The sequence below is a fragment of the Onychostruthus taczanowskii genome, unplaced genomic scaffold (genome assembly GCF_017590055.1).
Source record: "Onychostruthus taczanowskii isolate IOZ18803 unplaced genomic scaffold, ASM1759005v1 scaffold105, whole genome shotgun sequence".
NCBI classification, from domain to species: domain Eukaryota; kingdom Metazoa; phylum Chordata; class Aves; order Passeriformes; family Passeridae; genus Onychostruthus; species Onychostruthus taczanowskii.
In genome coordinates, this window is record NW_024497078.1 from 1,839,479 (window position 1) to 1,860,552 (window position 21,074).

A 21,074-nucleotide genomic window follows, 5' to 3' on the forward strand; every position below is an offset into this window, starting at 1 on the left:
TAGTTAAGTGATGAACAGAAGAACATTAAACTGCAATTAGGTAAAGCATTACCCCTTTCCCTGCTCATTGTTTCTGGTTTTTTCACTCCCAAGCTCTTTAAGAGGAAATTATATAATTGCAACTACTGTTTATTATTTCAGTTTTATAAAATTAAGTTTTATAGAGTATCTCCCAGCAGTAGGATAGATTCAGGCTATTGGCAGATTACTCATATGTGATAAGAAACAATTTAGTAATGATCCTCTCTTCAGCTAAACATAGCATATACACTTTGTATCCTGTGTCTGTAAACAGGGTGTGGAGCATAGAGAAATTGTTTAATATTCCAAGTTTCCTTGCCAACTTAAAATTACAGTGATTATGAACACATACTTACTTAAGCAGAAATAAATATTTCTGGTGATTAAAATAGCAGAAAGGGGGGAGACCACAAGCAGGATTGGATGCATATGGAAACTCAATTCAATTGGAAGAAACATCTGCTACTCTATAAAAAGAAGGGTAAGAAATCAAGACATGGCTAAAGAATATCTAAGTCTGGTTGTTCTATCTAAACTTTGTGTGTATGATACGCTTATATAGAGTACCCATATATGTCAGTGGAGAACACACACAAAAAATTTGAGCAGCGTATTTTTCCTCTTTTCTTGAGGAAGAGAAGCCTTAAACAAACATTTGATATGCAATTCTTACATATTTGCTTACCAGAGTAATCCTATATTCTGGTCATCTCTGTGTAGCCGGAGTATTCTGTAGTCCTTTATCCTGAACTGAAAAGCAGTCTCACTTTTTATTTCCAATTTATTTTGGAAAAACCCCACTGTTGAACAGGCTATAAGGGACAGTGACATAAATTATCGTAAGTCAAATGGGTACTAAATATTACAGACCTTACGAGAGATACAATAAATATGTATGCAGCCCTGTGAGTATTTAGAGATGAAAACAATAGTACATAAGTACCCTACAGAGGAAGGTGAAGGATCTACAGAAGACATGCTGTTAAAGGTAGGTTTTCTTGCTGAAAAAAGACAGCAACTTTTGAATTTTCAGACCCATTTTTGGTATGTATTTCATTTTGATTGTAAACAAAGAAACATGATTGATATAAGTATAATTTAACCCATTAAAAACACACAAACTGCACTCAGACTTATTTGTGTCTCTTACCTGAAAAAAATAGTAGTGAGTACTCCATTGTAATATTTGTAATACAAGTTATATATTAGGTTTTGACAGGAAACCTGCTGAGAGAGACAGAACTAAAACTAGAGCCAGTTCTCCCTCCAGCTACTTCTTTCAATGTATTTAGTATTTCTGATTGCAGCAGAAATTTCAGATTAGAATTGCCACAGTGACCCCTGCAATTCTATTTTTTAATGTTTATTTCCAAGCTGTGCTTTGAAAAAGGTTCTGAGTAGGACTCATTAGAATTGAATCTTTGAATTCCTGAGTATTTTGGGTGAAAAATCTTCAGCCTGCCATTTCAGGTTTCACTTACAAAATGGTATCTCTGCCCCATGTGTGTCATGCTGTAAAATGAAGTGTGACACTTCAGTTCTTTTGTTACCTCTAGAAGTTCAGAAAGTTAATGACTGGTGCATATTCATGAATTCAGGATGAAGGATGCAAAGCAGGGGTGTTACTTCAGTGTACCAGGTTTTCCGTTAAAAACTGTCACTGGAACAGCACCCTGACTTTATATCTAGGACTATAATTTGGCTAAAACTTCCAGTTTCTCAGTTCAATAAAAGAGATAACACAAGGTTTAGCTACTGGTAGTTGGAAGAGGGCTGTTGGAGCTGCCCAGGGGTCAGGTTATTAATCTCTTTTCTCTGGACACTTTAGAATTTGAGGAATTACATTCTGACTTCTGTGCTACCAAATTGATCTGCAAATCATATTCCATCTCAAATGGTTATGAATTAAGGTTAAGTGACTGTAAGACAATTTCTGTAGGGTTCATCCTCTGTGAAAATGGCAGTTCACATCTAAAGCAGACATACAGTATCTACTGAGGACTAACAGAAGCTGGCTATAAAGAAAATGACTTCTTGATGGCAGAAGGTGTTTGCTTCCTGCTGCAATTACCTGCGTTATCACTCTTCATTATTCAGCAGTGTTGGGATAACTGTCTAGAAAGTTTTCCTGAACTGTAGAGTACACACAACCACTTCAACTAATTTGTAACTTTAATATAGGATTTTTTGAGGGCCTGCCTGGAAAACATTTGGACAGTTCCAGTGACTTGAGAGTTTCAGAAGTCTTTAGAGGTGGCTTTTGAATAGCAGTGTAGGTAGCTGCAGTGCTTCCTGGATTCTTCATTTGTTAGTTAAGAATAAAAATTCTATTATGCAGTTTTTAGAAATTGGTGTAATTTTGAAATACAAGTTCAACTTCTCTTTTATGGTACTGTGTATTAATTCCCAATTAATGAATACTCTAATGAAGCTGGCTATGGTAAGTATAAATCACTGAAAAGGGAAGAAAAGTTGATAACAGTAGGCCAGGCAATTAGTGAGTATCTAGAACTATTAGGAGCAGTAAGAAACTATAATTTAATTAGAAAAAATATATACTAAATCTTATTAATGGTAAACTGTTGGTCATATGCAAAAACAGCTTTAATATTCAGAACAGAATATATTTCACTTTTTAAAAGCAGCAGGAATTCCAGTCTTAAAATACTGAAAGCAAAATATCTTTTCCTGCATATGTGTCTAGGAAGAATATAAAAATGGAATATACTACTACTAATGCATCTTAAAAGCCACATTACAAAGTCAAAAACTCAGAATCTAGTTTATCACATGGTAGAGATTTCCTCTGGAGTTTTATTGCTGTATATCATCATCTTGAAGAGTATCAAATAGATCTGAATGCAGCAATTTTTAGACACTTTGAGTAGTGCCTGCCTTTTCTTTTAATCCTATTGATTGAATATTTATGGAGTAAGTTGCTCTCTGGTGAGCACAGTTTCAGGATGTACCCAGATGATACTTCGGAGCAAGCTATAAGAAGTACTTTGTATTTCTAGTCCAATTGCTACTCCTCAGCTGAGACAAGAGAAATTCCCTTCTTCCCTGTGTGCATCTGACTCACTCAAGGACCCAGCCTGAAATTCTGAAGTGTGATGTGTCACTTTTGTTGCAGTCTCTATTTTAATGTCCTCATATACCCTTGTGAAGTGCCAAGTGAAGGTTCTGCATCTGGGTCAGGGCAATCCCCGGTGTTAATACACACTGGTGGATGAATGGATTGAGACCATCCCTCTGAAGAAGGACTTGGGAATAGTGGTAGATGAAAAATTAGACATGAGCCAGTAATGTGTACTTGCAGCCAAAGACAGCCACCCATACTCTGGGATGCATCAAAAAAATGTGGCCAGCAGGTCAAGGCAGGTGATTCCTGCTCTGCTCTGGTGAGACCCCACCTGCAGTACTGCATCCAGCTCTGGTGTCCTAAGCAAAAAAAGGACATGGATGTCTTGGAGGGAGTCCAGAGGAGGGCCACAAAAATGACCAGAGGGCTGGAGCACCTCTTCTGTGAAGACAGACTGAGAGAGTTGGGTTGTTTCACCTAGAAGAGAGAAGATCTTGTAGTGACCTTTGATGTATAAATTGGGCTTATAAGAAAGATGGAGAGAGACATTTTACCAAGGCCTGTTGTTACAGGACAACAGTCATTGGTTGTGAACCAAAAGTGACTGTATTTGGTACAGGGAAGAAATTCTTCACAATGAAGGTGTTGAGACACTGCCACAGGCTGCCCAGAGGAGCTGGGGATGCCCCATCCCTGGAAGTGTTCAAGGCCAGGTTGGATGGGGCTTTGTGCAGCCTGGTCTAGTGGAAGGTGTCTCTGTCCATGGCAGGGGAGCTGAAATGAGATAATCTTGAAATGTCCCAACCAAAACCATTCCATGATTTTATGACTCCATACAAGTGGACCAAATGAAAATGCCGTGGACAATCTGAATGACAAGAACTCCTGGAACTTTCGAAAGATTTGTCAAATCTGATTTTGAAGAAGGATGGAACCAAGGTTAAAGTTTGGTGGAGGTACTCATAATAAAACTTTCAGCTTAAATGCTTAGCTGGGGAAAATCCTAGAAGTGACTGAAAACAGGGTTATGGAATGATAACTCATTAGACAGGCCTGTCAGTACTCATCACATCCAGTTTAAACCACCAGGTCAGTCTAAGTGGTCATAGTCCTTCCCCTGCTTCTCCAGTATTGCTGTCAGATGAACTCTATAGGAACAAGCACTTTAAAGAGTAATGGTAATAAACATTATAGTTTTATTTTTATATAAAGATTAATATAAGGCAGATTCCGTCCCATTTTTCTGGTAGTAAAATTCAGTGTGTGGAATTTAGCTGTTGAGTTACAGCTATGGAAATTTCCAAGGGGGAAGAAGCTAACAAGTTTTTTCTGAACACTGCAGGAACAGTATATGATCCCACATCTATGCAACCAACTTTAGTGGAAAAGTAATTCTGAAATGAGGTCATTCAACAAGGAACAGATTTTGTATTTAATTTTTGTAGTTGACATCATAGACTCAGCTCTTTCTGTAGTAACCCCTTTGAGTCTTTTCCTACTGATGTTCATTCATGATTTAAAGAATGACAATGGGTTTCTGCTAATGCTTCCTTCCAATTTAGAGCATTTTTAAACATCTGTTTCTTCCAAACTGTTGTTTTAAGTTCTAATACTTCTTATCACTGTGCTTGTTTTTTCTTTTTGCCCAGTTTCTACATTTTTTCACCAGCCATTGATATATTCTTGCCCATCCATTTATCTTTGGAAAAACAAACTCCTAAACTGCAGGGCATTGGTGGTGTCTGCTTCTTGTGAACAGATGTCCTGAGATATGGCAAAGAGGCCGACAGCAGTATTGATTGCTCCTACATATTTTGTTCTATATACAAGTACTATTAGGAGCTTTCAGAGGTGTTGAAGGAGCTCTAATGGCTGTCTCAGCTCATGAGAAACCCTCAGCTTCTTATCTATATTTACATCCTCCTGCACAATCAGCCAGAAGGGTTAAGGTGGCAAACTTCACAATGGGCTTGCAGAAGATTAAGTTTGGTGGTGGAAGTATTTGCTCAACCTGTTCTAGGTTCATGCTCTGTGTACATTTACGTGTGATGCTTACTATTTCAGGTACTGTTTGTATTGAGATACTATTTCCAGTTTATCAAGACTGGAAATTAATCTGAGAAGATCCAGGCCTGCTACTTAGTAGATTCTCTGCTGAGAGAAGAATCAGCTATATTTATTCTCTGAATTACTCCTTTCCCAGTGCCTGCTTTCTTCTCACCCTAGTCTTTGCTGAAGCATTTTCTGGCGTTCCTGTAGTGTTGTGTGCAGGGTGAAAGCCAGATTAGTTATGTCACAAAACCTAAACTAATTCTTGAGGTCTTCTTGTGCTCATGTTAATAGATTTTGTGTGAGAATGTTACAGATATGTGAGCAAACAGACGGCAAAACACAATGCTGTAAATAAAGCTGCAGGCTTTGAGGGCTGCAGTGTTTCTCAGGCTGCCTTTATCCAGAGCCAGAGGGCTTCTGCAATTTATTTTGCTCCCACTTCCTCCTGGGGGCCAGCTCTTTTTAAAGCAAATCAGGATAAGAGAGCAGTAAGGCCTGCCTGAAGAGACCAGAGGGGTCCTTCTGTTGAACTTCATGCCTGCAGGTAGGGAATGCAGAGTAAGACAGCCTGCATGGTGGAGAGAGACATCAATTCTTATTTGAAAATAAGGGACAAAGGTGCAGGCAGAAGTGTGTAGTAATAGCATCTATTTGTAAATTATACCAGGAAGAGCTATCTGCTAGTGAGAAGTTAGATAGTCTTCACTGTTTTTATGGTGATGTTTTGCTTTTTCTAATTCTCTTCCTGATATAATTTTCTAGCATATCAAATACTAATTACGAATTATAATTATGCGGCATTACTATCACCCAACAGCAAACTCAGCCAGGATCTTATGAAATGAAGCTGCAAGTGATTTCTCATTTAGGAAAATGCAATTTTCTGTGTTACTGCTGTGGGAGAATGTTGTCCTATCTCAGCTGACGCCATACACTGTTCTAGACGGTCTTTGGTTACTAGGTGATAAACCACTGTGCTGTTGCTTGTGGGTTTTCACTGTACCTGTTTGCAGACTCAGGTAATTATGCTCTTTTGTCTAATTGCTTATTTATGGATGTTTTGCTTGCGTGTTTTAAGCACTGCTATTTGATTGCATCCCTAATGGCAGGGTTCCTCTCTCATTATCACACCATAACACCGCATTTGTCTGATTGCTGCAGGTGGAAACAATAGGTGATGCGTACTGCGTTGCAGCAGGGCTCCATAAGAAAAGCCTTAGTCATGCCAAAGCCATTGCCCTGATGGCACTGAAGATGATGGAGCTTTCAGAAGAGGTTCTTACTCCAGATGGAAGCCCGATTAAGGTAACCCCTTTGCTCTTTATTCTCAGCTAGTCAGTGATACACGACCTGCTTCATTTCCTTGTGTTCTGTGCCAGAGAGTTGACACTTGCATCACTATGTCTGCAGCTCTGATGGCCACAGGCCTCTTCTCCAAATCAGTGTAAACCTGCATAAAAGAAGGATCTGGGGACTGCCTGCTCTTTCTCACTGTTAATGTGCTTCCTTCCCATGCTATGCCATTTCTGTACCCTACTTTGCTACGGGGGGCAGGGGGAAGCCAGATGTCCTTTTGTAAAATTTTTGAGTTTCTCTGCAGTTCTGCTTCTTTTGGTCCTATACCAACATATTCAAAAGAATACCATGCTGAAAAAATATGTTGGACTATGCATCTTGAAGAAAATTCTGTTAAAGCTTCATATGAACATTCATTGAACACAAAATAAGCATTAAAAGACTGAAGATACCAAAAGATACAGCATTTTCAGTTTTGATATAAAACTATTTCAAACAGATGTTAATTTAATTCTACTAAAATATATATTTTTTGATTGATTTTGTTTTTCCAATAACTATAGGAAATTATATGTGCTAACTACACTGGTATGTGCTGGGAGAGCTGTCTTCTGGAACCTCTTCATATTTTCACTTTCTTTTGAGTCATTGCTTCAATTGTAGGGTAATTTTGAAGATGTATGTTTTACTCCGAGACTTTCTTTTTGTGACTGTTCTCATTACCACACATTATTTTTCAGAAAATTCCTCTTGTTTTCACTGTCTGCATAAGAAAACCTGTAAAAGAAAGACATGAAGACATTGCAGAGGAAATATGTGTATAATAAAATGCTGGGAATAACCAAATATTTTCAAAAAGTGCTAATAAACCTCCTTTGGAATTCAGAAGAAAAAAGTTTATCATACTTAAATGGAAAGTAGAGGTACTGAGAAACTCATCATAATTTCTTCTTCAGTTTTAAGTGTAATAGATTTCAGCGCAGGAGGGGTGATATTGTAGAATGTTCTTACCATTGTACCCAACCTGGAAGCTGTGCTTAAAAATAAAGCTTATCTTTCATAGAGGCATGTTCTGATTTGTTTTGAAGTTTATTAAGATTAGGGTTCCTCTCATGTGGATATATTTACCCTGTAAACTACTGCACTTAAGGACTTTTGGAGAAGTCTACTTTAGTTTGTCCTAGCTTAGATGTCTACTCTAGGATGAGATGAATCACTCCCTAAAAATGTGTGCTTTTTCAGTTGTCTGTAAGGGAGATCTATGTGCTTAACCTAAATGTGGATGTCTATGCGCTGAGCTTCTACATTCTGTCACATGAGTCCTCCTACAAGTGGCAAGGAATGCATAGTTCTTCCTAGTGGCTATGTCAATGATCATCACAGTTAAGAACATACTCATTAATTCTAAATTCAGTTGGCATGACTTTTGCCTTCCAGACAATGTTAAATTGGCAAGAATGATCCCTATTTTTGTTAGTCGGCAGTTTTTCATTTAAAAACAAAAAAGGAAGGGGCCCATTGTGCCACAGATTCCCATTAGCAAATATTCCATGTGCATTAAAATGTCTTAAAGCAGCATCAGGGGAAGTTCAGATTTGATTTAAAGAAGATGTGGTCAAGCACTCAAACAAGGTTCTCAGGAAAGTGGTCATGGCCCCAAGCCTGTACATGTTTAAGTGCTTGGACAGCTCTTAAAAATATGACTTAACTTTTACATTGCCCTGTGTGAAGGTTTATAGAATATATGTATTTTCTAAATTACTTTGATGGATGTATTTTGTTGCCATCTCAAGGCTGAATTCACCAGAATGCAAGGATTTACTTTTTGTGGTTCTTGAAATGTTCATCCCTGTGATAGCAGTGAATATCTTATTAAGTGATACTTCAAGTCTCAAAAAGTTAGGATGAAAAAGTAAATGAATAAATTAAAAAAAAATACCATAACACATAAACTGGAATTTAGGATAAGATTTTCTCCTATCAAGTGCATTAGTAGATGATGAAATGAGGCTTGTTATCTGGGTAGACTGTAATCATATGAAGGTGTTCATTGTAGTGATCACAAAAATAACTTTTTTGAAGAACCATGTAGACTTCACAAAAAATCTGCCTCTTAGAGCAATGCTAGTGTGGGCAGTGAGCAGTGATGTGTTGGAACCCTAGATGCTGAGAATTTTAAACTTTCTGTGCTAAAAGGCACAGACTTGCAAGAGAGCACTGCATTTCACCTGAGGCTGTGGAGAAGGCTTCCAAAATTGATTAATAGCACTGGGATTACAGGTGTGTAGTTCGTTAGAAGTGTAATATCTCAGGGTGGAAAACCTAGAGTTTGGGGTTTTAGAATATAGAAATATGAAGATGGACGTTTTAGGGCAGAGGCAGGTTGTTCATCTTCCTTCTTCTTCATGGGTTTGGGTGATGTTTTGTAATTGGACAGAAAAGTCCTCATTGCGGGCTTCGAGGGATCAGTTATTGGGTTAAAAGGGCAAATAATCTAGGTGTCATTTCTTAACTGGACAGTTTAGTCTTAAAAGAGCTTGTAACAAGAGACAGTTAGCCATTCTGTGTCTTGCTAATGAAGGGCTGCAGAACTGATGGTTGTGAGGCGGCTTCACTGATAGGAAACAATAAACACTTGAGTCCAAACATGAAGTGCCTTCAATCCTGACCCCGACAGAGGCAGAAAAAACAAGCAGAGAACCCACATGATGGACCTCAGGATGGTGGCCAGGTGTATGAAGCAGGTCTGGTTTGCATCCAGGTGATCTCCCTGTTCTGAGTCAGAGCTCATAGCACGCTGATGAGAGCACCGTGGTGTGCAGCTGAGACCTACTCAAGTGTTCAGCACTTCCAGCAGAGCCAGAGGCAGCACAAGTGCGTGAGCAGGATGGAGACTCTGTGCCAGCACTCCTTATACCTGTGTGAGCAGCCTGGGACTTGAAGGGTAATGAAGAACTGTTATTTTGCAGAAAGAGAGAGCGAGCTGTATTATAGCAGAACACACAAATCCTATCATCAGTGATGTAACACAGCCTGCCCTCTTAGAAAGAAATATTTGTAAGAGAAAATGGGCTGATCATTCCCCTGTGAGTGATGGAGGAGGCTTCAGGCCCCTGTGTGATTTTTTTAGACTCAGTTCAACTAGAGGCAAAATCCTATTACTTTAGAATGAGCTAAGGCCTTAGTAAAAAAGAGGGACTTTTGCTTCAGACACTGCATGTAAAATTTGATATACGTTTTTATCCTTTCAGCATAAAATTTTACTTTGGAAGCACTCCTTTGATTTATATTCTGTACAACTATTTATATGTAGTGCTTTATGACTTTAGTCTGAAAATATTGATTTAAAATTGCCTCCTACATTTAAGTAAGTGTTACTTGAGTATAGGATGTGCTTTGTACTTTACTACATTTTTTTTTGTTAGATAAAGTGGAATTACATTAATTTTAATAGCTAGAGATAATACTGTAAGAGGAATTCTCCAGGGCATTGACCTTCAGTGAAAGGTTGCAGTGCAGATATGGAATTCCTAGAGAATACTATTACTTGGATAACTTTTTATCATGCTTCAGAGCTTACCAAATTAATCAATGTGTAGTGTATATCCAAAGAAAGAGAAAGACCTCCTTTTCAGTTTTTTTTCAAAAGGGCTGCTGTGGCAGAACATACCTAGTTTCCACTAATGAGATTTCCCGAGAGAAAACTATCTGCTCTTTTTTGTGGTGTATGAAGGTTTATGTAGTAGGGTAATGAAGAGATAAGAACTGGGAACTCAGAGGAAAAGTAAACGATTTACATGAAGCTGCTGAAATTAACTACTATTATTTAGATTAATTGTGTGCAGGTGTTCTTGTCTAAAACATAACAGTTGAGCCCTACCACAGCAATTCAAAACACGTTGCAAGATGTTTTTCTACAGCAGAAAAATGTCATCTATATTTGAAATTATTTATGTTACCATAACATGAAAATTATACCCGTAAATACTGTAATCCCAAGCCGAAGCAAATACATGCTCCTACCTTTGTTTTTGCTCACTTTCTAATGACTAGTTTGTGGAATACTCTAAACAGAGTAGTGCAGTGATACTGGCTTCAATGTGATTAATTTATTCTCAGGTGAGGTAGATGGGACCTTGCATTTGCATGGCACATAATCTGGTACTTGGCTCAGTTGTTTCTTTATTATCACTTGAAGTTTCTAACCTTCAGATGTGCATTGCCAAAGCTATTTTATTATTGGATTTGTAGGCTGCACTCAAACAGTGTAGGCATTAACATCATCTAATTTCAAGCACTGACAGTGTGAACAGGTATGGCTAAACTTGTTATTGTAGTTCCCTCTTAAATGAAGAGGGAAAATTTAGTCTGTATTCATCTGAAATGCTTGCAGTGTCTACTGTATCATGAAATATATGAATTAATATTTGTCAGGTAAGTCCTACCTCAAGAACAGGTTAATGACCTCTCAGGATGGATGATCCCACTGGAAAGAGCTGAACTGAAACAGAGGTTCACAAATTTGATCAGTTACAGCTTTTCCATTTGAATTTTAGATGTGATCCAGATTTTCTATATTTCAACTTTCCATATATAGGTGAGAAATAAAGCTTTATGGGTAGAACCATTAGTTTAGCATGTCTAAGATGTATGAGCTTACAGCCATGCAGCTGCATTAATTTTGGTTTATGTTGTCTATTTAAATACCTGTAATGGTGATGACTGAAACAATGAAAGCCTGAGTTAGATAAACCTCTAATCTCTGCTTGCCAAGTGTAATTTTGACTAGCATGAACTCAGACTTGTGAGTAAGGGCACAGAAGTGTCAGAAGGGCTCTGTAGATTGTAATGGTTTATGGCCACAGTGAGTAACACACTTTTCTAAATAACATGGAAAGGAGCAATGAATTTTAGAGTGCATACCGTCTTCTGCTGGTTCATTAAGTATTCCCCTTTGTATTTCAGTGATATGCCACTTGGGTCCAGGACCCTTGTAGGAAGTGCCAACATTTATTTGTATAAATGAGATTTCTATTTTTTAAGTGAAGGGGCCAGTCCCAAAAACAATGAGAGAGAGCAGCAGGTGTTGTCTGTGCAATCCTTTTCAGTATTTCCTGCCTTGCTTATCATTCAGGTTATGGTGTGCTGGTTTTATAACAATTTAATAGTTCTATCCAAATGCACATCTTTACGTAAGCAGCAAAAGGTTGTCTGGTTTGTTTTAAGTTGTGAAGGGTTGAGTGCTGATGCAGGCATTCTCATCAACCCTGTGTGAAAAGCTGCTGCGATCCTGCGATGCTCCTTGCTCCATCTGTGGTCTCCTAGCAACTTTGCCTTGTACCTAATGTCTACATCAGTCTCTGGAAGGTATATAAAATCCTGCAGAACTGGAAATTGGAAATGCCTTTGTGTTGAAAGAAAAATCAGAAACAGTTCCACAAAATAAACTTTTGCATTAAGAGACTTTCCAGAGCCTGTAGTTTTGCCGGTTTAGCAGCATTAGAGCATCACGACAGTTTTGGGGAGCATTCAGAGCTGCATGTCAGGGAAGCTTGGTGCTTTTTCTTGACAGCATGCTTGGGAGATGGTGAGACAAAGTCAGCCCTGGTGATGATTCCCTGGACGTGGGAGAGTTCATGATTGCACTTCCTCAGTTTGGCCTAGTGCCTTTGGAAATGTAAAACAAGAGGAGCTGATTGAAGCACATTTCCCCAGGACTGTGGGAAATTGCACGTTTTGTTAGACTACTCTAAGAGAAAATTCACTTTCCTCAGCCCTACAGTAATTTTCACTCAACTGCTTCCTTTTGTGTGACTTTAATAATGATCTTTAAAAGCCCCAAGCCACACTCATTATTTGCAACTTCTTTTCTTTTGTAGGGACTTTGTCAAATGCAGTCGTATGTTATACCCACTGTAGGACAGTGTTACTGCATGTGTTGCAGTAACAAGGCAAAGTGGGGTTTATATGACTAGTGGATGCACAGCAGCAGCTTTGTGTAAGAAACTGGTCTGAAAAATTAGACTGGCACTTAATCTGCTGAAGAGGGAAGGTTCCCAGAGGGTTGTTAATTCTTTCAGGTGCACATATTTCAGTTCTTAGGTAAAGTCTGCAGTAGGTGCTAAAGGTAGATTTTCAAAGCTACAAGGACTTGATTCTGCACAACATAAGGTTTAAGTTTGCCCCAGGCAGGGGCATGATATTGGGATTGGCAACCTAGTTTAAGCCGAACTTGAGTAAACTAGAAAGCTATGAAGATTTTTTTTTTTTTTAATGACTGCTGGGAGAGAGAGACCTAAAAGACACGCAAGGGGCTAATTAATAATGTGAGGATCAGCTGAGAAGAGGTTTTGGCATTAGACCTGGCCATTCTCCTCTCATGCCATGTGTTCTCTGACATTTCGTCTTTGGCGAGTAGGAAGCACAAGTGCCATTCCATCTCTGCTCAACCCCGTGGCAGAGATAAAACATGTTTGTAGAAACCAGAGTAGTTACTCAGAGCACCTTGTGACCTTTCCCACTGTTATTAGGTCACAGTGATTACTGCATGTTCACAGCTCTTTGACTCACGGTATGTAGATCTAACTGTTCATGGGAACACCTCTGCAATTCAGTCATGCTTCCTGTTCCTTAAGGGAGACTAAACCTTGCTGTGATGGCTGCACCTAGCTTGTAGCATTGTCCTGGTGCCTCACGCTGAGCAGATACTTTCAGTTCCTTCTCCAGGTGCTGTAACTACATGCACAGGGAAAACCAGCCAGGATTTGAAGGTTTAGATCCCTGCAGGGAGCACAGGATATGCAGCTGGGTTGTGGGGTTAGCTTTAAGGTCACGGTGTGACATCTCTCACGGTTCAGCAGTCATTCCAGGCACAAACGCCTCCAACTAACACTTCAGATGTCTGGCTAGTAGTAGAACGGGTTGGGAATTTTCCATAGAAGACACTTTTGGCTGAGAACACTTTATGACAAAAAACAAATTACCAGGCATATCTACCAGCTTTTGTTAAATCGCTGATCAAACCTCACTTCAGAGTACTAAATACCAATAGTTACTGGGACAATGACCTCGGGAGAAAGAACCCCAGAACTTTAAAGAGAGTAAAACATTAAACTTATGTTCTTCATGAGGAAAAAGAGCTCTGCATTCTCATTTATCTAGGATGGAAGATACCCTATGATACAGTTTTGTCCCTGGGCTTGGGTTGGGACATTTTTTGCAGCTGCCAGAACTTCATATTCTGGCTTTGACTGTTAGAGTCAGTGGAGGACTCCCATGCTGAAGCTGAAATTTTCTGTTGTTGTTATTGTACATTGGCTCTTTATTCAGACAAAACCAAGCAATAATAACAATAGAAACACAACCCTCCAGGTGAATAAATAATTAAATCTGTGGTGCATACAGCATTTCAAAAGGTTGATATTGTTGCATCTTTATGAACGGAAGAATAGACAAAAATCTACAACTTAAAATTGCAGCATGTACAATGATGTTATATGTTTATATATAATAGAGATATACAATTTGAAATAATTCATAAATATTTAAAGAATTGGGCTAGGGAATACAGGGTAGCAAAGTGCTGAAATTTTATTTCTCCTAAGTCCTAAATGTATGTTCTCTTCTTCCATTGGTATGTTTCTTGTCATATAAAAATTTAAAAGTCTGGGTTCCACTATACTACAAGAGTATTTTTTCTTATCTCTTGAGATAAGAAGAGATGAAAAACATTACACAAAGTTGAAAAAAGTAGCGATATGAGAATACACAAACATGCAAGAACTCACAGAATATAAGCAATAATACACTGAGAAACAGCACAGCCTATGCATAAAAATAGTGCTTGATTGGGTTTTGTGCAGTAAGTATGACCAGAAAATGCTAGCCTTGAATTGCTACCTCACTGGGTTAATAGGCACAGGTGATCCCAGAGGCCTCAGAGGGAGATGCAGAGATGAAAATGCCATGCCCTTTAAAGCTGTAGAGGTGGTTGCTACCTCAGTGTCTGTTTCCAGCTGCTGAGATGCTGTCAGGCAGCTGCTGCCCTGTGCTGCATTGCTCGAGCATCTGCCTCTCCCTTCAGTGACTGAGCTGTCAGCACCTGCTTTGTGGTCTGCCTGCTTGAAAATAAGGAAACCTATTCTGTCCAGTGCTGGTGATATTTATTTACTGTTGCAATCTCAGTTGTGTACATTCTCTTTTCTAAACTGGACAATGTGTTGCTTTGGAGCTACCATTAAGTCACTGATACCCAGTTTGTTTCTTCCAAGGGTCCCAACAGTTTAGTCACCTAATCCAAATGGTTTTCTTTATCTGGAGTCACAGTGTGCCATAAATGGTATGTTTTGGCAGTGAATAGGGTAACTCTACTTCACCCTTTGGTCTGACCCTCCCCTAGAAGAAAGAGATGGTATTATAACCTGAAGCAGCCTTACAGTGTGCAAAAGCAACACATCCTCCTGGATAATGCCATCTTGGGCATCTGTGGGCTAGATGACAGTGCTAACATAGCTCCTTCTTTTATCCAGATGCAGCCTGGAGAAAAAGATTCAAGAAAGAGCCTTGTCCCATCTACTCCTTCCCCCCTCTCCCTTGTCTGCTACTGCATGAGTAGTTTTGGATAAGGTGCAGCTGGAAGTACAAAAAGTTGAAAAAAAAAATTCAGCTGCCTGCAGTGTTTTATACTGTATGACTTCTGTTACACATTTGAAGGGTGTTGTTCTCCTCTCCACAACCTATTAGTTCTCTTATCCTTTCAGTGTAACTTTTCTGGGAGGATTATCTCACTGGTAGAAAGAGCCAAAGCCTTTTCACATAGCAAGGAAGAGCACCTCGGTTCTCCTTCTCTTTCCTGACCCTGGATTACAAGCAGAGCCTTGCCCTGAGTCCCAGAGGAGCTGCCTGTGGGTTGTCTCATGGAAATCAGTGTCTTTGTCAGCCCCACTGGGTAGTCCTGTAGAAATGCTAACCTTTATGCATTGGCTTGATACTCTGGCATCCACAGTTACAGCATTTTTAGGAGCAGCTGGCAGCATCTGCTCTGCAAGTTTAAGAAGAAGAAAGTGCATTTGTTAATGGCAGTTCACTGCTTGGCTTCCCCCATTCTCTCCAACGTGCACAGTTCAGAGAGGAAAAGTCAAAGTCTGCAGTTTTAAGCACCAGTTAAAAAATCTTGTGGCACAAGTGTTGTCATTATTCTGAGCTAAACAGTGAGTCATTGCACTGTGCTATATTTGAGTGAACAGTTCAGATGAGGGGTGGGTGCTGGAGGATTGTACTTGGCCTTCTGTTTGGAGCTGACAAGTTCAGCAACATTGTTCAACAGTTTCAGAATAGTTTAGTTCCCTAAGGAAGAATGCATTTCCTGTCATAAATAAATCCATGAACTAAATGTTTCATGGTATTTCAGCTTCCTTTCATATGAGACATAGAGCATTTTGGAAAAAATGCCAGTACTTCCAAGGGATTTGCAACAGCCTTTTCTGTTCAAATACCTCCTTTAAATCTAAACTGGGGTAAAAGTAATTCAATGCAAATAATCCTCTTCAGAGATTTTATACTGAATAATTTGAATTTTTTTTGGCATAAAAATCTCCATGTTTATATTGGATATTGATTTTGCTTTAGTATTTTAAAAAGAGAGGAGAAGAGAGACAAAAACATTAGTTTTGAATGAAGGAGGAGGGGAAAAAAGGCTCAAATAATCTGAGGATGTTCAGTCCTACCACATGACCTATTTCATTGCATCAATAAAAAGAAAGAGGAAAGTGGTATAAGGAAAAGTGGATTAGAATGTACAAGGATTTCTCCATCTGGCAGAACTTGGAGGGGTCGAAGTGATCATTGTCCTGGAGGAAAACCTGATTTTTGAAGCTTTGGTGCTTCATTCCAGGAAAAGAATCAACCCTGAGAAGGAAGATGGGAAGAGATGTATTTCTGAGATTTCATTTTGCCCTCCTGCAAAATCTCCATGCCGTAAAGCAAAAGCTTTGGATAATTTCTTGCTGAGATATAGTTTTCCTAGATGAATAAGACAATTCTTGACATTTAGCTAAACATTCTAATACTTTCACCATTATTTTAATAACTAAAATGACAAAAACTGATTAGAACGAAGTTATCAAAAATCACAAAATCATAGAACAACCTTTAAGGTTGGAAAGGATTTCAGAAGATCAGCTGGTTCAACTTTTTGTGCCCAGATGACATTATTTACCACCCTGACCAATGACAGCTTGAACACCTCCACTGATGGGGACTTCCCCACATCCCTGGGGATGTTGTTCCAGTGATTGATTGCTCTTACAAAAAATTATTTCTTGTGTTGAGATGAAGCCTCTCCTGGTGCAAGTTGTACCTGTCACTTCTTGTCATGCCCATGTGTCCTCTGTGACTTTCTGTCTTGTTTGTATCTGCCCTTTAAGTACTGAGATCCTGTGATGAGTTTCTTCCCTTAGGTGTCACTTCTGCAGGGAGAAAAGGCCCCATTCCTTCAGGCTTCCCTCACAGGGCAGACTCTCCAGCTCATCATCATCTTTCTGTTTTTCCTTTGGACACTCCAGTTGGTCTGTGTCTTTCCTGGGCAGAGGGGCCAGCACTGGGCACAGTGCCCTGGTGCAGCCTGACAAAGGCTGGGCAGAGTGGCTCAATGACGTCTCCATCCCTGCCACGATGCCCTGCAGATGCAGCCCAGCATCCAGCGTGCCTTTGCTGATGCAGCAGTGCACTGCTGGCCCTGCCAGCTTGTCCACCAGGGTCCCCAGACCCCTTCTCAGCAAGGCTGCTTCCCAGCCACGCAGATCCAGATTTCACTGAGCTCTTTAGTTATTCTGACCCAAGTAACGTGCTGATAGGTTTACATTATTAAATTCAATGTTCATCTGGGAGACATAACATGTTCTTTACAACAGCATGTATTTTCACTTTTCTGTAGACATAGTGACACCTCTTACAAAAATTTAAACGGAAAGTGAGTAATTAAATCCCTATGTGTCTTTCTGAAAATTTGTCTTTTCTGTCATCTCTCTTTAGAATACCTGTTTTTCTTTCTGTGACAACTTACTTTGTAGTAGGTCCATTTGTTCTGCATTTTAAAAAATGGATGAAAAAAATTTGTAAAAATCTTTACCAGAAGAAAAAGAGTCCTAAAAATAGGGAGATTTTTTTAACTGCCATACAGTTCTTTGGGAAAGGAATTAACTGCTGTTGTTACTGCTTTACTACTGTCATTTCTGCATATTGGCGCCCACTCTGTACCCACAAACAACACTTTACAGAATTAGAGTTACTGTTTCCTTTGGGAACATCAATATGATTTACTTAAAAGAAGCAGACTTTTACAAAACCTTAAATTGAAGAAGTCTTTTTTTTTTTCTTGACTGATCTATGACAGTGACAACAAATATATAATATGAAATTGCACATATATTTCTCTGTTATTCCAATAAGTGTTTCTGTGAGTTTTTTTAATAAATTCTATTATCTCAAGGTGTTATGATAGTCAGAAAATAATTGAGCTTTGTGGTCTGAAAATCAGGCATCTGGGGGTGTTTCAAGTAGGACAGTGAAAACCACTATACACTCCAAACTTTGAAGTAGATAGTACACTCAAAAATTTTTATTTATAGTCCCTGGTTATAGGACTTTGATCTTTTATTTGTTATTTCATTTTGCATCTGTGTATGTTTTTTCATCTTTCCCAGTTTACAGGCCATCTTGCTTACTTATAATGCTTTGAAAATGTGATCACCTCACAGCACACTGGTTGCTTGAACTTAGAGAACAGCTTCATTGTTCAGATGTCTTTTTGACCAAAATACCTATTTATTTAATCGAATACACTCCAGTGTTATAGATAATTTCAAACCTGGTTTAGCTAAGTACACATTTGTAAATGTAAGTGCTTTGGGAGCTGAGCTCACATCCTTTGAGTAGAAAATATTTTGCATTTATCTGCCTTTGTTCAGACTTGAATTTTCTGAGGAGAAACTGTCATTTCTGACCATCATTTCACAGGTACTGAAAGAGATATAAACATAGAAAGACTGAACAGTTTCTTCTCTATGTTACAAGTCTATTTGTCTTCAAGAATTTGTTCATGGTGGTTATTCTTAGCTTATATTCACCAAGACAACATGAAAATTAGTGACCCTTTTCCTATATAAACTATAAAACACTAATTAATTTAATTTCATTACATGCTAATTTTAGTATGGGCAAGATATTTTTGTAGGATGCAGATTGTTTCATTATTTCTAATTTCAAAATATCAGTCTCCTTACACTTTGAATAATGACTTTTTCAAAGGTAAAATTAAAGATGATCTGGAGTTCAAACTTAGGGGGTTTATTTCTGTATGTGTTTACATCACAAAGCTTCACATCTCTTAGAAAACTATTTGGTGTTCCAATTTACAGTCTCACTTTTCTTAAACTTCAATGAGAAAAAAGCAGTATTGCATCCTGTTTGGCACTCCCTGGAACCTTTTCTCTATCATAACTAGAAAAAAAATCTTCAAAGGCTGCAGTGAGTCCTTCATTTAACCCCATTTGTCTCCAGGGTACCATCCATTGCATACTGGGCTCTCTGTTATGTCTGCTTCCAAGGCCACAGTACTGGACTTGATGCTCTTTTGGTCTGATTCAGTACGGTTGTTCTTGCATTCTTATCTAATTTATTGCCTGTTCCTAGTCACAGATCTCTGCAGCTAAATGTCAACTCCTTTTTTTGAAAGACTGACATACTTAATAGCTAGGATAGCTCAGATAACAAAAGCAACAAAAATTCTGTCTGCTATGACTGAGATCATGGTATCTGTTTCAGTGTGGTTACCCTACAGATTTTTATAGAATAGAATCATGGAATTATGGAATTGTTTAGGTAGGGAAAGACCTTTAAGATCATTGAGTCCAACCATTATCCCAGCACTGCCAAGTCCACCACTAGACCATGTCTTTGTGGTTTGTTTATACATTCCCATTTCCTCCTCAACAGACTCATAGGAAGCTTATGAAATTGCTAGTCATAAAAATATTGAGGACACTATAACATTCTTCTTCTGTTCTCAGAGCTTTCATTACTTTTGAGCATTTGCCAAAGAATTTTTAGCCTTTTTGTTTTTCATGAGCTCTTCCTTGATGTTTGCCATTTGTTGCATTGTGTATATTGGATACCTAAATTATGTGATGTTCTGCTCTCTGGACAGAAGAAAAGCTTTTGAGGCATGAGAATGAATGGCAAATAGCTAAATAATGAAGCCTACTGTTGTTCACACACGAAGGCTATTGTTTACAGGAGATGAGATTAATTTTGCTAAAATCTCTTCCCTTGTGAACACATTGAATAAGTTTCTTGGTCTGACTGTTGGTGACTAAAAAGAAATGAACAGCCATTGAGAATCAGTGTGATTGTTTGCAAATGTACCTTTTGCAGAGTGGAGAAAGGCTGTTCCCACAGCAGAACTGTCTCTCCAGTTATGTCTTCACAAATTTATGGAGCCACACTCTACAAACAGCAATCTATAAGACAATCCAGAGTTTCCAGTCTGGTTTTCAGTGGGGCTAAGCATTGCATCCTGGGTGGTGGTAGTGTAGGGTTCCAGTTCCCTTCACTTAGAAGTGTGAGGTAGGTGTATGTCATGATTGTTGCTGGTTTTGACAGTTCTGTAATAAGAGCCACCTGGGGTTTCTTTTTCTTAATTTGTTTTTTGGTGAAATATTTTGCTCATATTAAACCAAGCTTTATTGTCAATGCATTATTTTATGGGTTTTTTAAATAGATTAAGATTTCTGGTAAGACAAAAAGTTAAGAGTAGCCGGTGTTTAAGGGGAGTGGGGAAAACCAAGCTTAGCCTCTATGGCTTCCATTAGAAAAAGGTGAATGTCCCACACTCCATATGAGGGAGTACCATTAAGCTCCAAATAGAGTAATGGCTGTTCTTGAGCATGTCATTTCAATTTTGTTTCTCAGAAAAGATGTTTAAAAAATGCAATGTGTACAAAACTGAATGTTTTTCTTGCTAACCCTAACAGCAAGAATCATCAATGCACAGCCCACATAATACTAATATTAAAATGAAATCTAAGCTTTAAACAATGTTTTGCAAGAGGAATCAAAAATGTTTTTGATATATTGGAAAGTGAGAAATAAATACATGTTTTAGAATCTCTTGTATGCTTAGTGGGCATCTGAATCCCAAAAAATTAAGTTGTAAATGCCTGTTTGAAGCTATGACCAAATTGCACCAGATGACTGCTTTTAGTTTGGTCTTCTGAAGATCAGAAAGCAATATGGAACCCTGACGACTTCCTGAAAGTTCTTCTGTGTATACATTCCTTCTCTCCTCCACAGAAATGGAAAGGGAACAAAAAGCCAAAAGGAAAAACAACTCTGAACAGCAAATCTGCATGCATAAGAACTGAATAGCAAGTTTACAGGCTGTAGAAAGGACTGAAATTTGTGGAATTTTCTGAGAGGTCTGTAATATCAGTTTTTCTGTTGCTTTCTTTCCAAGAACACCAGCAAAGAGCAAATCTTAACTGGAATTGTTGCTTCCTCAGTAGGATGTGTGTCCATGGATATGTGAATATGGGGTTGCCCTCTATGTAAAGCATTTACTTGAATT

The 21,074-nt window shown here is 38.6% G+C and overlaps 1 protein-coding gene across 1 annotated transcript in view; it reads left to right on the forward strand.

Annotated features, from left to right (window-relative positions):
- GUCY1A2 (guanylate cyclase 1 soluble subunit alpha 2) overlaps positions 1 to 21,074 on the forward strand; it is a 136,303-nt gene that overhangs the window by 87,174 nt on the left and 28,055 nt on the right. Inside the window, exon 6 of the mRNA XM_041414458.1 lies at positions 6,317 to 6,460. Coding sequence (XP_041270392.1) covers positions 6,317 to 6,460 — 144 coding nt within the window. The remainder of the gene's footprint in view (positions 1 to 6,316; positions 6,461 to 21,074) is intronic.